The sequence below is a fragment of the Mytilus californianus genome, unplaced genomic scaffold, assembly GCF_021869535.1.
Source record: "Mytilus californianus isolate M0D057914Y unplaced genomic scaffold, xbMytCali1.0.p SCAF_5, whole genome shotgun sequence".
Classification (NCBI taxonomy): Eukaryota; Metazoa; Mollusca; class Bivalvia; order Mytilida; family Mytilidae; genus Mytilus; species Mytilus californianus.
In genome coordinates this window covers 98,682,245-98,699,056 of record NW_026262701.1, presented here as the reverse complement: position 1 = coordinate 98,699,056, position 16,812 = coordinate 98,682,245, and the positions used below count along the sequence as shown (strand labels likewise).

Genomic DNA, 16,812 nt, shown 5'->3' with positions numbered 1-16,812 from the left:
ATGTGGAGTAAGGGGTATGTGAGATTGCTTGTTAAAGGTTCTTTCGTTTATGCAATTCTATTTTATTTTGTACATATATTGTCAACAGCTCAAATTTGCATCTTAATATATCGTTGAAAAGTTGACTTAGGAAGAACCCCTACTCTCCTGATATAGATTTTAGTCTTCAGTGGAGTGTTTAAATATTTTTGTTGTTGTTTACTTCCTAGTTTCATTCATAAATGATTGACATTTTATCCGTAATTTAATCAACCTCTTGTAAATCACTAACAGTGTGTATAAATTTATACGTGTAACTCTAAAATTGTTTTTTTTCTGAAAAATAAAATTTTCCAAACTCAAGTTCTATATTTTCAACTTAATAATAATTTATGCAATAAATAATTCACATAATCCTTTGTTATCGTTAAAATTCAATATAAGTGGAATTTCCCAAATTTGTGGAAATTGTACATGTACTAAATTTTAACACCTTTGTTTAAATGATGTTGCAAATACTCATTCACAAAGGTAATGCATTTTTGAAAAGTGTTATTTTCTTTTAATCTCAAGGAAGATAAATTAATCAAATAACTCAACTAACTTCCTTTAATCAAAAACAAAAAATAAAATAAAAAATACAGTAAATTCATAAATTATTGTGAAGTTTTTATTAATGCAAATAATGCGACTGTGTGAGGTTCACAATAATAAGAACTGTGTTTAGATTTTCCTGAAATCGCAAATATTAATCTTACATTTTCGTTCATTCTTCAAAAATCACAATAAGAAAAGCACACATTAATTTCTGAATTTACAGTATTTTATGAATGAAATGATAAGAATTTTACATTTGATATTGCATCAGTTCATGTCAAAGTTCTTCTTTACTAAAATATGATCACAAAAAAAAAACAACAAAAAAAAACAACTGAAAAGATATTTGCTAGACTGAGAAAGCATTGGTATAAATGCATGTAAAAAAAATATATAAAATTCATCCTTATTCTATAGAGTCACCTATAGCATGAAGACTATTTTCAACTTATGAAAATTATAGTACATGTATATTACATGTATCATAACTTTAAAAGCTTACTATTTCTAAGCCGGTTGTATTTCTTTAAATTGTTTTGAACCTTAAGGAAGTACATTTTTTACATTTTTAAATTTTGATATGATGATTTTTTTATTTGTATTATAAAATATTGTGTATTTAAAAAAATAATTAAACCAGGACAGTATTTCCAATACTCTAATTATAGATGATAAATATGTTTTTCAACCTTCAAAAATGTGGAGTATACATTGTATATGTAAATATTAGAATAAGTATATTTTGTAATTGGATACATAAACAAAGAAAAAAAGAACATCTAGCCCCATTATTTTTTAATATTTTCTAAATGTTTTGAATCAAGTTATTGTCCTAATATAACCTTCTATTAAAAGTAATAATGTTTGCTTTATTTGCAAAATGTACTTTTATCTCTCCTCTTCTAGGTTAATTTGAGAAATATCTATATTGAATTATTTTAGTATCTGTCTATCTCATAAACAAAGGATTGATTGTATTGTGTAAGGAGCATATTTGATTGAAGCAAGAGGTAACACAATCTTTTTGTGTTATGAATACTAATGTTCTAGTCATCCATTTTGGGTTTTCCTGTCTTCTCAGTTTACATGTTGCTAAGTGGGAAGTAAAACTAAGAAACCATAGAATTATGGACAATACTTATGTTACAACAGTTTGAGAAATGAGATCTGAAGTTACGACTACCATCTCACAAAGCAAATTATGTACTGTAAGTAAGTTTTACGAGGCATGATTGAAGTCTACTCTAAATGAAAATGACATTCGCTAAACTAGTATACATTTTTGTTTAGTGGCCAGCTGAAGCCTGCCTCAGGGTGCGGGTTTTCTTGCTGCGTTTAAGACTCATTGGTGGCCTTGGGCTGATTCTGTTCTTTGGTCGGGTTGTGTCTCTTTGACACTTTCTCTTTTTCCATTCGCTATTCTAACACCTTATGATTTCATGCGATTTACCTCCATCAGGAACACTTAAACCTAAAGATTTGAAAGCCAGGGATGTATAAAGACGTAGAAATGTAAGGAGCTATATTATCAAAAGGGACCTAAAAAGCATATGCCAAATTTATCCAAGGTCAACTTTGCCTTAGGGACTTGGAATATTGAGCAATTAAATATCAATGAAAGTTTAAACAGATCAATTAAGACAGTGCTTAAAATGTAAATGTAATTTATACAGTATTGTGTAACATAATTTAATTTACACCTTCACACAACAAATTATTTATGTGCAAAATTAAAGTCCCCTTTCAAAGTAATTTCATCGAACATTTCTGAAAATTCATAAGATACTTCAAAATCAATGATATTTGCAGAAGTTCAACTTCTTTTCTCTACTTCATTTTTATTACACCTCTACAAAGTTGAGGGGACTATTGGAGCACTCTTACATTGGCATTCAAGTCTTTGTTGTCCGCAGCATTATCTCCTAGACTTTAAATTAACAACAATAATTTGGTATGCAAGTGCATATTGGAGAGACTAACTATGTGCCTTAAAATGAAGTTCACATTACCTGTATACTTTTTTTTTTATTTCTTCAGTGGTTTTTATATACTTATATGTTTTTACCTACTTGACTATGTTTTACATCTATCTGAGTTCAGATCTGAGAAATTAAGTAACCTACAATTATGTAACCAGGTTTAAGGATGCATAAAGAAGGTATAACAACCTTGATCTATAAATGAATCACTCACATGCTTAAAAAATGTCAACAGGTGATGTACTAGGATTTTATATTGAAACGGATATATATAGGTATATAATACATCTTGTTGATTTATAAAAGATCCAGGAAGTCGAGAACAGGACACATCAATTTACTAAGTAAAATGGATAAAATAATATACAATTTAATTGACATATTCTATTTATAGATCAAAAATTGAAGAAGGAACAATCTCAGCAGAGTCTGCAGTCCTCCGAGCCAGGAAGTCAGTCTATTGAACCTCCAGGGACTCGTAAAAGTATGAAGTCCATTCCTCCTGCTGATCCAGATCTAGAAGTGGGGTCTATGGTTGAAGTCATGCAGAATCCTCCATTATATGGTGTGATAAGGTGGGTTGGTTCCCTGCCAGACCAGAAGGAACCAACAAGGCCAATTGCTGGGTTAGAAATGGTTAGTTGTCTACTTTTCCCATATAACTGCAATGAAACTTTTGAAATTACTCTGCATTCTGAGTTCTACATACCTTGTAAACAAAAAAAATATTTTATAAACTTTTATTTAATGCGTAAAACAAGATGTGGGGTAAACATTAATGAAAGAGCAACCCAACAACAACAAAAAAACAAGCAACACCTTAAGCTTCTTATCAACATATGGTCATTAAGAATAAACAAGTTCCTATGCAAAATGTCTGGCCATAAATCATGCCAAATGTAAATAAGGCATTAATTAATTTAAAATAGGTTATATATAAAAGGATGTTTGTTTTTCAGAAAGTGTTGACTATTTTACAAGTAAACATTACAGTGAAATTTGGCTAAAAGATGAGAAATTTCTTCAGAAATTTGACAGCCTTGCCTTATACTCTAGATTCTGGATTGACCTATGTGAAACTTTTTTTCTGAATTCTTATTTTACAAGGTTATAGCATGAAATGATCTTTCAGTGTTACAGTATCTTAGTCTAGCCCACCTTACATAAAGGTTTCGATCTGAACTGATTGAAACTGTGAAGTACACTGTAAAATGGGAATTTATTATAAACAATAAAATCATTTGACATGGTTTCTATGGAAGTGTGATATTCCTGTCAGTTTTTTAGATGTTTAAAGGAAAACTAAAACAATACTATCAGTTTCCTTAAGGTGAATAATTGTGTCTTATGATGACAATCAATAGTAAATGAAGCTATAGATTATCTTTTTAAAGTTTTGCCCGAATTTAAGTGGGATTATGGTCCTCTGTAACAATTAATTTCATGGTTTCTATATACAATTGTCATAGATTTTGTCTTGTCTTTTCTCTGTCCAAAGCTAAGACTTAGGCTTGCTGTTTCCGGCAGCAGCCTTGGCAGTGTCAAAATTTTTAAAACTATGTGACAAGGTCAGTTTAAGGGGAAGCACTTATGATACTTCAATGATATTTGGTATGCAGTTGTATAAGCATCGACACATCTCATCTGACAAATATTTCCTTCACATTTTTCTCAGGTACAATTAACAGAATTAAGTCAGCAGCTTAACAGTGATGACTTGTAACATGCGGGCATTTTCTGGATTTGTCGGACACTTACATCCTGCTTGCAGATATTTAAAATTTTTGAAGATGTTAAAAGAACTTAAAAAATTTTTGTCACCTCCTTGACTTCATATTGAGTCAGCAGCATGGTAGTGATGAGTTGTAAGGTGTTTAAGCATTTTACAGATTTGTCAGAAACTTACTTCCTGTTATCCTGTACTTTGAATTATGAGCGGGAGTACAAAACATGTATGCTTATAAAGACATAATGTGCATTAATGTTTGATTATGCTTTATATTTTATATTCAGAAGATCTTTAGGCTTAAAATTAAAGTTAGATTCTAATTGAATGACCACATCTGTAATTTTTGTGTATCTTCACATGTAAATAATTCAGCATGTATTAAGTCTCAAATATTTTCAAAATGCAAATTGCAGAAAATGTGATCCTGGTATCCTGAATGATTATAATATTAAATCATTTACATATCCCTTGGTATCTTCTCCCCCTTTTTAACAGTTTTTTACAGGGATGTGGAAATAACATGCCCAACTTGTACAGCTTGTTCAAAAATCTCCCGACCAAGTAAATAAATTCTAACTACTTGTCCAGGACAAGTAATTTCTGTAATAGCACATCCAATAGAAAAAAGTCAAAAAATGTTCCATGCAAGTAGATTTTTGTACTTGTCACTGGACAAATGATCCAGGCAAGTAGATTTTTGTATAGTACTTGTCACTGGACAAATGTTCCAGGCAAGTAGATTTTTGTATAGTACTTGTCACTTGACAAATGTTCCAGGCAAGTAGATTTTTGTATAGTACTTGTCACTGGACAAATGTTCCAGGCAAGTAGATTTTTGTATAGTACTTGTCACTGGACAAATGTTCCAGGCAAGTAGATTTTTGTATAGTACATTGTACTTGTCACTGGACAAATGTTCCAGGCAAGTAGATTTTTGTATAGTACTTGTCACTGGACAAATGTTCCAGGCAAGTAGATATTTGTATAGTACTTGTCACTGGACAAATGTTCCAGGCAAGTAGATTTTTGTATAGTACTTTTTACTGGACAAATGTTCCAGGCAAGTAGATTTTTGTATAGTACTTGTCATTGGACAAATGTTCCAGGCAAGTAGATTTTTGTATAGTACTTGTCACTGGACAAATGCTCCAGGTAAGTAGATTTTTGTATAATACTTGTCACTGGACAAGTAAAGAATTTTGATATTTCCACACTCCTTATTGAACACTAGAACTGATGTGGATTCACTTATGTTTTATGGAAACCAAAAGTCTACATGCAAGCCTTGTAAAAAAAAATGAAACTTCCTTGTTCATCTTAGGCACCGAAACATGTCGATCAATAAATTTTCTGCAGCAGTCCCTCCAGTGTTGTTGTTATAAGACTTTCTACATTATTGTGTTTCATCATAATTGTACAGCTTGTTCAAAAATCTCCCGACCAAGTAAATAAATTCTAACTACTTGTCCAGGACAAGTAATTTCTGTAATAGCACATCCAATAGAAAAAAGTCAAAAAATGTTCCATGCAAGTAGATTTTTGTACTTGTCACTGGACAAATGTTCCAGGCAAGTAGATTTTTGTATAGTACTTGTCACTGGACAAATGCCCTAGGCACCGAAACATGTCGATCAATAAATTTTCTGCAGCAGTCCCTCCAGTGTTGTTGTTATAAGACTTTCTACATTATCTTAATTTTTTGTTTTAAATACACTTATGAAATCCACGAAAAATTGGTATTCCACGAATAATAATGAATCCACGGTAATTTGATTAAAAAGTAAAATTGTACATACCTGATTTTAATTTTGAAGTATTGTGTTCATTTTAAATGCATGATTGTTTATTGACAGGAGGAGGAAATTTCTGCTGGAACAGATGGAACTTTTAAGAAAATTCGTTATTTCTCATGTCCCGATAAAAAAGGATTTTTTGTACCTCTTTATAAGTGTCGTAAAGATAAACGTTTTGTTGATCAACATGGAAGAGGAGCTTTAGGAAATAATTTTGGAAGTTTTGAAACTCCTGACGTTCATGGAAACATCTCTCCTCCAGATTCATTAAGTGAAAGTGAAATCGGAACTAAAATTTGTGGGAAACAAAAAGGAATTCAAGGTCACCATAACTCTTGTTATTTAGATGCTACTTTGTTTGCAATGTTTTATTTTACAACTGTATATGATGGAATATTATATAGACCTAAACGTTTAGATGACCATCAAGAATATGAAGAAGTTATAAATGTTCTGAAGGAAGGAATAGTCAATCCTTTAAGATGGTAAGTAATTGTTAATGATTTGGCATTTTTATACAACCGCAAAAAATTTGCGTTAATGAATCTCTATGAAATTTTACCACAAGGTTCAATAGCATATAAGAAGGTTGGAATTGATTTTGGGGGTTATGCCAATATGGTCCCAACTGTTTAGGAATTAGGGGTCAAAAAGGTGCCAAAAAAGGCATTTTTCAAGTTTCCAGACAATAACTTGTGTATAAGTGTATGGATCTCTATGAAATTGTACCACAAGGTTCCATACCACAAAGGGAAGGTTGGGATTGACTGGGGGTTATGGCCCAAACTGTTCAGGAATGAAGGGCAAAAAAAGGGAAGGGGGAACAAGGTTTTTCTGGTTAACGGACAATTACTTAAGTATTAGTCTATGGATCTCTATGAAATTGAAACACAAGGTTCCATACCATAAAGGGAAGGTTGGGTTTGACTTTGGGGGTTATGGCTCAAACTGTTCAGGAATAAGGGGCAAAACAGGGGGAGGGAGGAACAATGTTTTTCTGGTTTCCGGCCGCGGACAAATAAAATACTTAAGTATTGGTCAATGGATCTCTATGAAATTGTACCACAAGGTTCCATACCACACACAGAAGGTTGGGGTTGATTTTGTGGGTTGTGGCTTTAATTGTTAAGAAACGTGAGGCCAAATAAGGGCCAAAAACAAGACTTTCCTAATACTGGCTAAGCTGGTTCTAACATAAATTATTTCTGATCTATATAAAGAAACAACAAATACTGATATGGCAGGAGATACACACCAAACAGGGTGTGTAAATTATTATATTTAGTTTGTTAACAGATTTACTAAGTATTGCGCTACAGCAAAGTATTGCACAACAGCTAGAAATTTTAAATTGAAAATAAATACAATTTTTTTTAACCAATTTCAATGGGGATTAATTTAAAGTCTTGAATTGTTTGAGGTTTTTACCATGTATTACTATATTGGATATTTGGACATTTTTAAATAGGTCTACATTGAGGTCCAAAGGGTGCAAAATTTTTGATTTTTGATCAAAAACTGAATTCTTGTCATTGCTTGTGGTTCTATGATATGCTGAATCTAACTGTGCATTCAGATTTTTAATGTTGGGCCCTGTTTTCAAATTAGTCCATATTAAGGTCCAAAGGGTCCAAAATTAAACTTTGTTTGAATTCATGTTGTTTTTTTTTATATGCTGAATCTAACCATGGAATTAGATTTTGGATATTGGACCATTAAGTAGATTAAATGTCCCATTTCAAATATTTTAGTTATCTGACCACATTTATTCTGTGTCAGAAATCTATATATAACATGTCAAATATTTAATCACTATCCAAATTCAGAGCTGTATCAAGCTTGAATATTGTGTCCATACTTGCCCCAACTGTTCAAAATTCGACCTCTGCGGTCGTATCCAGCTGCTTCAGGCGGAGCACATTTTTAGAATGTTTAAAAATGACAGTCATTATTTACTGTGTCAAAAACTACAAAATTGTAACATGAGATTTCTTGTAAATGGTGTTCATTTACATGTACCTGGTAAATTTTATTTTCACATATTCATATGTCTTTACAAAAATATCATATTATACTTCCACTCTAGGAGTGGGCACTATATTGCACTCAATTTTTCTGTTCGTTCATCCGTTCATACAATGATTATTTCCGTCACATTTTCTCAGGTACAATGTACTACTGAACAGAATGAGCTAGTATTTTGGCAACAGCTTGACAGTGATGAGTTGTAATGTGCGAGCACTTTTCAGATCAGTCTGACACCTACTTCATGTTGACCAATACTTATGAATTATTCAATATGTTGAATGAACTTTCTAAATTTCATCACACATTTCCCCAATATTTCTGAACAGTATGACTTCATAGTTAATCAGCACCTCAGTAGTGACGCATTGTTATGTGTGTGCCCTTTTCTGATCAGTCAGATCAGAGACACAAATTCCCTGTTTGCCAGTATTTAAATTACGAGTAGGGGTATGCTGAGCAGGAAAATGCATGCATTCTTGTTTTTCTTAAAAAAGTAAAAAACAAATTTCTGTCATTTTACATTGCTGTTTATTATGTTAATTATGCATTTCTTTACAGGAAATCAGAAGATGATTATGTAAAGCATTTATCAGCTTTCATACATTGTCATATGGGAAATAGTAATAGGAAATAGTAATAACAAAAATATGTTTTCTCTGTTCAGTGAGATAACACTAAGGAGTACTGCACTGAAAAAATATCCATCTAAAAACCATTGCATGGGACCTTAATTCTATAAACAGATACACATCTTTTAACAACATCCATGTCAATGCATATCGATAAGCCATCATTATTACAAACAATTTTTAAAAGACGGCTAGAAATTTGGAAAAATCACTGTATTGGTACTTTATTAGCATAATTAGCTTTAAGTGTTTCTGTTAGGTTTTTTTGTTTTGATGAAACTGTTCCAATATTTGACTGACTACATCATGTACAAGCACTTGATACATATGTAGGAAAAATCCTAACATATCTGCCAAAAATATTACCACCTGAGAGACGATTTTGTGATTAATTAAAAAAAACAAATTACTTCAACAGAAATTGTAAAACTGCTTTATATAGAATTCATGGAAAAAAGATATTTTAGAAAAACACTTTCTGATCAAATGCAATTTTATAGCTAGATAGCCATGAGGTTTTTTTGTTGTCCACAAATAATGGTAAAATTTCTCTGTTGTGTTGTATTGAAATAATCAGTCCAACATCTGTATCACAAGCCATCAACACTGAGGTTGTGAGTTATAATCCCAATCGTGGCAGGTGCGCTCGACTCCAATCATAATTGACTAGGATTGTCAGTTTTCCTACCAAAAGTCGTCTTTCTCTCCGGGCACTCTGGCTTCCACCACCAATAAAAACTGACCGCTATGAAATAGCACAATAGTGCTGAAAGTGGCATTAAACATTAATCAATCTTATCTTCTATGGCAGGGAATGATTCTATATTTGGTCAAGCTTGATAATGTTGAGTTGTAGGGTCTAAGCAATTTTTATACATCTGCTGTGCAACCACTTTCTGTTTGTTAATAGTTTTGCAATTTGACAGAATTCGATCACTGTACATTAGGTGGCTTCTATGGAAAGGAATGATCAGTTATGCTTCTGTATTATATACATGTTATCTTAATCAGTTGCATGCAGCGATGCAGGTCCAGACCAGATATTGGTCTTTTTTACCCCATTCTCATATGAAGATGCTGCTTAAACAGATTTCCAGGGGATATATCTGATTATGAAATTGACTTTATTTCCTATGTATTTATTGTAAATGAATATAAAGTATAATTGTTACTTTGAAAAATTACAATGGCAGTTAATTAAAGACATGAAAGAAAATAAGATAAATGGACTGTGAACTTTCTTTGCATCAGAAAAAAAATAATAAATTCACATAATTAGAATTGGAATCTGTTAAAAAAAAACTCAAAAAAACGACATTCTCTATTATCATTATTATCAGATATCATTAGAATAATTCTACATAATCAAAGAAAATGGTACTTTTATGACAAATGATGTTCTAGTAGTAACAAACTACTATTTGTTGTAAGGATATGATAGTATTTGTAATGTTACTGGTAATTTTGTAGTCATTTCTATGTAAGAGCGGATAAAGTGATGAAACTACGCCACCTATTGGATAAACTTGGAAATATACCAGGGATGATGAGTGAAGAAAAAGGTAAATCACAAATTAATTTTTCTTAAGTATAAAATAAAAATAAGGTTTTTTTCCCCCCGCCTTCAATATATAGTAGAGGGCATTATTCTGAAATAAGAAATACTTTAAGTGATTATATAAAAGACGAGAAATAAAAGTAAAATACAAAACTAATACAACACCACAGGTCTTTATTGTATTGTTCTAACACTGAACAAAGGATCACACATTCTATAAATTTTGCCATGTGCTATTCTCAGTTTTGGTGATTGTCAAATGTTGATACTGTCAACTGGGGAATATCCATGGCCATTTTGTTTTGCTATACATGAGATCCTCATCGGAAATAAAACTTCAACAACAATGCATTCATGTAAAGCATTCTTCTTGCAAAAACACAAAAAACACTAATAAAACCATTATGATTTATATTTTAATCTGAAAACTATCTCAAATACACTGGCAATTTGAATTCTTCAATAGAACTTAAAAACAACTAAAAATAATATAACATGAAAAGAAGTTTTAACAAAGCTGACTTGAAGCCAAATTGTATGGTATGCAGTTAATTAAGTGTTGGGATTTTTGTTTATATCTATAAGAAGTATCTAGCTTCTTCTTTATTATAGTTTGAAGTGTTATTAACTTGACTTTGAAAAGAAGTACAAATGTAATTTTGGAAAGTTAATTCAAGACAATTAGTTTTTTTTTATTTTGATGAATACTTATTTGTGATTTATCTGCTTATTTTTTAATAGATCCAGAAGAGTTTTTATCCTTATTATTAGGACAAATAACCAAAGCAGACCCATTCCTTCAAATCAAGTAAGTTATGTTAGTGGTTTATCATTTACTACGGGAAAATGATTTAATGTTGTAAACTACTATCTCTAAATATAAAAAAAAAGGTTTTAACCCATTGCAGAGGGGCAGGGTTGTATGGCTACTTGTATTAATTTTAGGTATATTTGTGCTATAGCCCCTACCAAAACAGGCACTGTTCATGAGACTATTTTATATATAATAGTTTTGTACTCTGATCATGACAGATCATGACAGTGGATTGGAATTTGTACATGCTGGTGGAGATTTATTAAAAGGTTATTGTTCAAATCAGTATTAACAAAATAATAATGAACATATCACATTTACATTTTCTTGGAACATTTGGTAGTAGGCTGAACAACAATTTTACCTGATTTTAAAATCTGGTACAGTTATTTGACTCCAAAAGTTTAACCTGTCAATGATTGTAATAGTTTATATGTTGTACTATACCATGTATACTAGTATATAAAAAAACTGAGTCATACACCTTGAAATATAATCTATTCATGTCAGCATGTACTGAAGAAACTGACATTTAATTTTAACACACTGGTGATTTTCATTTATACAAGTATACCAGCATCTCTTTGATGTTGGTAAGAACAGTTGCTGTCATTCATATGTAATATTCAAATTTATGTATTTGACACCTGTGGGTTACCATCCAAATGTATCCCAAGTTTCCTCAGTCATGATTATAATGTGAAGGCACTGATGTTTATAAGTACCATTGAATAGTCCATCAAAACATGACTTGTTGAAAAAAAATCATCATTGAAATAATTAAGGCAAAAAAAATATGGACGTGGTATTATGGTCAATGAGACGACAACTATCCATCAAAGACTAGCTCACTTTACAGCCTTCAACAATGAACAAAAGCTTAACCAAATACCTTGGATTGATTTTTTTTTCTGTGGATATTGATTTTCTTGGATTGATGAAAGTTTGTATTTTCATGGATATTTGTTTTTGTGATTTTCCAAAGTCTGCATACCAACCTATAGAAAAATTTAACTTTGTTGAACATTTACATGTAAATTCTTAGGTAACCTATACCCACGAAATTCATGAAAAAAATTGTATCTTCCAAACAATAAAGAATCCACAGTAGTAAGCTATAATAGGCCATAGGATGACACAATGTGAAAAAAATCCAAAATAGAAATCCAAAAGCTTGACCTATGTCAAAAACAACATAAGAAACACATTTATGGTAGGCATAGTCAATTATATAACTGCATCTTTAATTCATCCATTTTCTCGAACATTTTAGTAAAACAAATTCTATTTGACACTTGTTTAAGCTTAGACAGATAGCCCAAAACAATAATTGTCTCGCCTTGACGGAGTCAAAAAGTGCGACATAGGTATGCTGTTTCCGGCGGCGGCGGTGGCATCAACAATGTATTAGTTTGTGATTAGGTCTAGTTCATGGTGAACCACTAGTGGTAGGTCAATGATATTTGGTATGCAGTTGTATTAGCATTGGCACATCTCATTACCATTTAGATTTTTTGGCCCCGTCCCCTCAGTCATGGTCTATTGACTTTGAAACTTTTCATAGTTTACATGTATTAGTTTGTGATTAGGTCAATTTATGGGGAACCACTAGTGGTAGGTCAATGATATTTGGTATGCAGTTGTATAAGCATTGGCATATCTCATTTCCATGGAGATTATTTGGCTATGCCCCCTTAGTCATGGTCTATAGACTTTGATAATTTTGCTAAGTTAACATGTATTAGTTTGTGATTAGGTCAGTTGAAGGGGAACCATTAGTGGTAGGCCAATGTTAATTGGTGTTCAGTTGTATAAGCATTAGCACATCTCATTTCCATGGAGAATATTTAGCCCTGCCCCCTCAGTCATGGTCTATTTACTTTGAAACTTTTGCTTAGTTTACATGTATTAGTTTGTGATTAGATCAGTTTCAGATGAACTGCTAATGTTAAGTCAATGATATTTGGTATGCAAATTTATTGGCATTTGCAAGTATCGTTTCCATGGAGATTATATAGCCCAACCCCTGATCATGGTTCATTGACTTTGAAACTTTTACATAGTTTACAAGTTAATGTTTGTGTTTAGGTTTGTTTAAAGGGAACGACTTATAATAAGTCAATGGTATTTGGTATGCAGTTGTATTAGCATTGGCACATCTCATTCCATGGAGATAGTTTAGCCATGTACCTTCAGTCATGGTTCATCGAATTTGAATATTTGCATAACTTACATGTTAAAGTATTGCTATTTTAATTTCAACATTTGCATTATCAAAATTACAAAAAGGCGAGACATATCTCTGTGATAACAGTTTATGTGTAAGTAATAGTCATGGTCATAGAAAACTTATATGAAGAAATAATTTCTGTTTAATTCACCAATGAGGACAACTTTTATATTTTTACAGAGCTGAGAATGCTGAAGAAAGCCAACAGTCCTTTTTATTCCAGTTATTTATGGAGAAAGATGAACGATTAGTATTACCCACTACACAACAGTTATTTGAATTATCTTTCTTACAAAACAGACTGAAATTACAAGAGGTAATGACAGGGAATAGGTTATTTTAGTTTCTCCAAACATGCGAAATTTGGATCGGATTGATTTTTTTTTTTTTTTTTAAGGAATGACTGTGATATTTTTTCTGTCTATTAAGAAATAACATCAAAAATGTGGTGCTCACTGAATAACCTGTGTAGCGTAGCAGGTTCCTGTACGAACTGTGACGCCCGTATATGACACGGAAACCAGGTGTACAAATCATACTTTATCTGGGCATCATTGAAGTGTTTAAGGAATGCATGTCCAGGCGTCAACCAGGCGGAAACCAAGCGTAACTGAGGCGGAAACCAGGCGTAAAATTAGGCGTAATATTTAAATGAGTACGCCTGGTCCAGAGAAAACCAGGCGTAATATGCAAATGAGTACGCCTGGTCAATAAATAAACCAGGCGTAATATCCTTACATAATACTATACTTATTTCAAATCAGTGTATTACCCTAGCTGTGTACTTTTGTGTATTTAATACAAACTTCTGTACTGTTGCTTTAATTTCTCATTGTTTGACATAAAACTGGAAATATTTACCTTTGAAGAAGCTAATATATAAATAAATTACATTTTAGACAGACACTAGCTCAAATAAGTTTAAAGTTTAAATAAGAATTATGACAATTAATTTTTCTTGAAATAAAACTTAAGCATTTTAATGAACTAAGTTTTTTATAAATTAATGTCCTTTAAAATATAATGATAATACTGCAATTTAACTTCATGTAAAAGATTTTAATGTTATTATCCAAGGATAAAGGTTTTGGGATTTCAAAATTACTGTTAGAACTTAAAACTTAATAACTTAAGTTATACTCACATAATTATTATTTACCATGTTTTACTTTCCATTTTTTTCACAATTTTTATTAATCAATTTGATTCCATATTTCCAATTTCAAATTCTTCCAAAAAGCACAAAACAAGCTAATTATCCCTGAACGTATGAAGCTGCCATAAGTCCAACTCTTGCAAACTAAAACCAAAGAGCCAAATTTTGAAAAAAATTCCCATGATCCTTTAAACAAAGCATTATGGGTATTATGATTTACGCCATACCAACAGTTTTACGCCCGTAAGAAAATTTACGCCTTGCTTATTTCAATTTACGCCAGGTTTACCACTTTTTTCTACGCCCTTAAGGACTACAAATTTACGTTTCCTGCTCCCTTACGCCTGGATCTAGACACGTAACTACCACTTACGCCTGGTTTACGCCTTATTTCCAGGCGTAATACGCCTTATAATTTCATACGGGTTATTAAAAAGTGTGCACCACATTTTTTAGGTTATTTCGAATAGACAGAAAAAATATTACAGTTATTCCTTATAATTTAATTCTAAATTTCATTTTAAGGTAGATAGGGTGTCTTCCTCCATCTTGGATTTTGAAATACCAGAAAATAATCGGTCTAGACCTTTAATAAAATGTGCAAATTTTGAGAGTAGTGGGTAATTCATGTGTAAGAATTTACATTTTAATATAGAAAATGACATGTTTTATTATATTTATGGTTGTATTTTACAAAAAACAGAATACTTTTGTTTGATTCAATTTTTTCCAACTTTGCCACATAAGGGGAGGCAACTCAAATGTAAGGGCAGATAATTCAAATAAAGTTACTTTTACAATAGAATGTGTTAGGAATTTATCTATTTTATTATGTAGCAAGAAAACGGGCCCGGTGACCCCATTTTTTCTTTTTCTTATCTGAAAGTATAATATTAGAGCTATCTTCTCATATTTTATCTCAAAATTCTATGGTGCAGTTTTCGTTTTATGGCAGAAAATTGCGTTTTCCATGCATAATCTATACAAAATCTGTCAATTTTGCACAACCTGTAGCGTGAAAATAAGCCCCGTGACCCATTCTTTTTATTATTTTTTCCAAAAAAGCATGATATAAACTACATTTTGGCAAATTATTAAAAAAAATCTATGGATTATAATTTAGACACCCCATCTACCTTAAGGAGTAAATCATGAAAAAACGTTAATGACGTCACAGTCAAATGACAAAATTATGTCCATGAGCTGATAGACAAAAAACTTTCAGCCAATCAGAAGACATGTTACATCCAAAACTGAATTATGTATTAATAAAATGATTGGTCTTCATTATTTGAGCATGAATTTATCATTTTCATTAGTTGGCAAAGAACACCTAACAGCTTCTTAGATTACATACACCAATCAACCCTATTTTTCACATCACAATTTTTGTGCATTTTATACCCAATCACCAGAATAATCATTACTTCTATTAGTCAATACTAATTAAGAGACGAGAGATACCAAGGAAACATTCAAAACTCATAAAGTGAAGAGAAACCGACAATGCCATGGCAGAAAACAAAAAACTATCTAAATACAAAACAATCCACAACATACATAGAACAAAGAACCAAAACCGTCGGTGATATCAGGTTCTCCAGTAGGGTTAGCAGATCCTGCTGCACATGTGCCACAAATCTAAACATTATATATTTCCAGAATGATCCAAGATATCACTTCTATGGTTTTTATCTGAGTAGCTTGCAGGAAAAAACATTTGATCCATATATTTTGCTTGAACAACTATTTTAGTTACAATGGTCGTATGTTTTTTTACTGTACATTGGATGGATTAATGGACTGAAGCAAATCTGATGCAATCATTTTACAGTGTTTTCCCCAGGCCCTTAAAGGACCGCGGGTCTGCAGTGGTATAATTTTTTAGTGTGATTCCATCAGTCTTAGCGTGGTGGTATAATTTTGGTTACGGTGCTAAAATTTTCAGTTAAAAAATCGTAAATCAGTAAGATTTTAAACGACTTGTTCAATCCTGTGACAAGTCGGTAAATACTTTGTACACGAACAGTGCCAATTTTTGTACACACGTTGGAACATTTCTTTGTACATAATGAATTGTTGGCCCATTACAGATAATTGACAATTATAAAGTTCTCAATTCTTTATGAAGCACATAGTAAAGCTATCCTTGTAATACATATATGATTATCGAAATTCACAATGTCCGAGCCAAATGCAAAACTTTGTAAGATAGTTGACAACAGCCTCACCTGTCGGTTGGGGAAACCCAACAATAGTACAACTACCACTGAATCATGCCCTTCTCCAAACTCAAAAGTAAGACAGTCTGGTACAAATC

General features: G+C 31.8%; 1 protein-coding gene across 1 annotated transcript in view; it reads left to right on the top strand.

The window, feature by feature from the left end:
- Positions 1-16,812, top strand: part of LOC127700353 (ubiquitin carboxyl-terminal hydrolase CYLD-like) — a 46,623-nt gene that overhangs the window by 13,261 nt on the left and 16,550 nt on the right. The window contains exons 5-9 of the mRNA XM_052203784.1: positions 2,950-3,191; positions 6,138-6,562; positions 10,205-10,296; positions 11,034-11,100; positions 13,517-13,652. Coding sequence (XP_052059744.1) covers positions 2,950-3,191; positions 6,138-6,562; positions 10,205-10,296; positions 11,034-11,100; positions 13,517-13,652 — 962 coding nt within the window. The remainder of the gene's footprint in view (positions 1-2,949; positions 3,192-6,137; positions 6,563-10,204; positions 10,297-11,033; positions 11,101-13,516; positions 13,653-16,812) is intronic.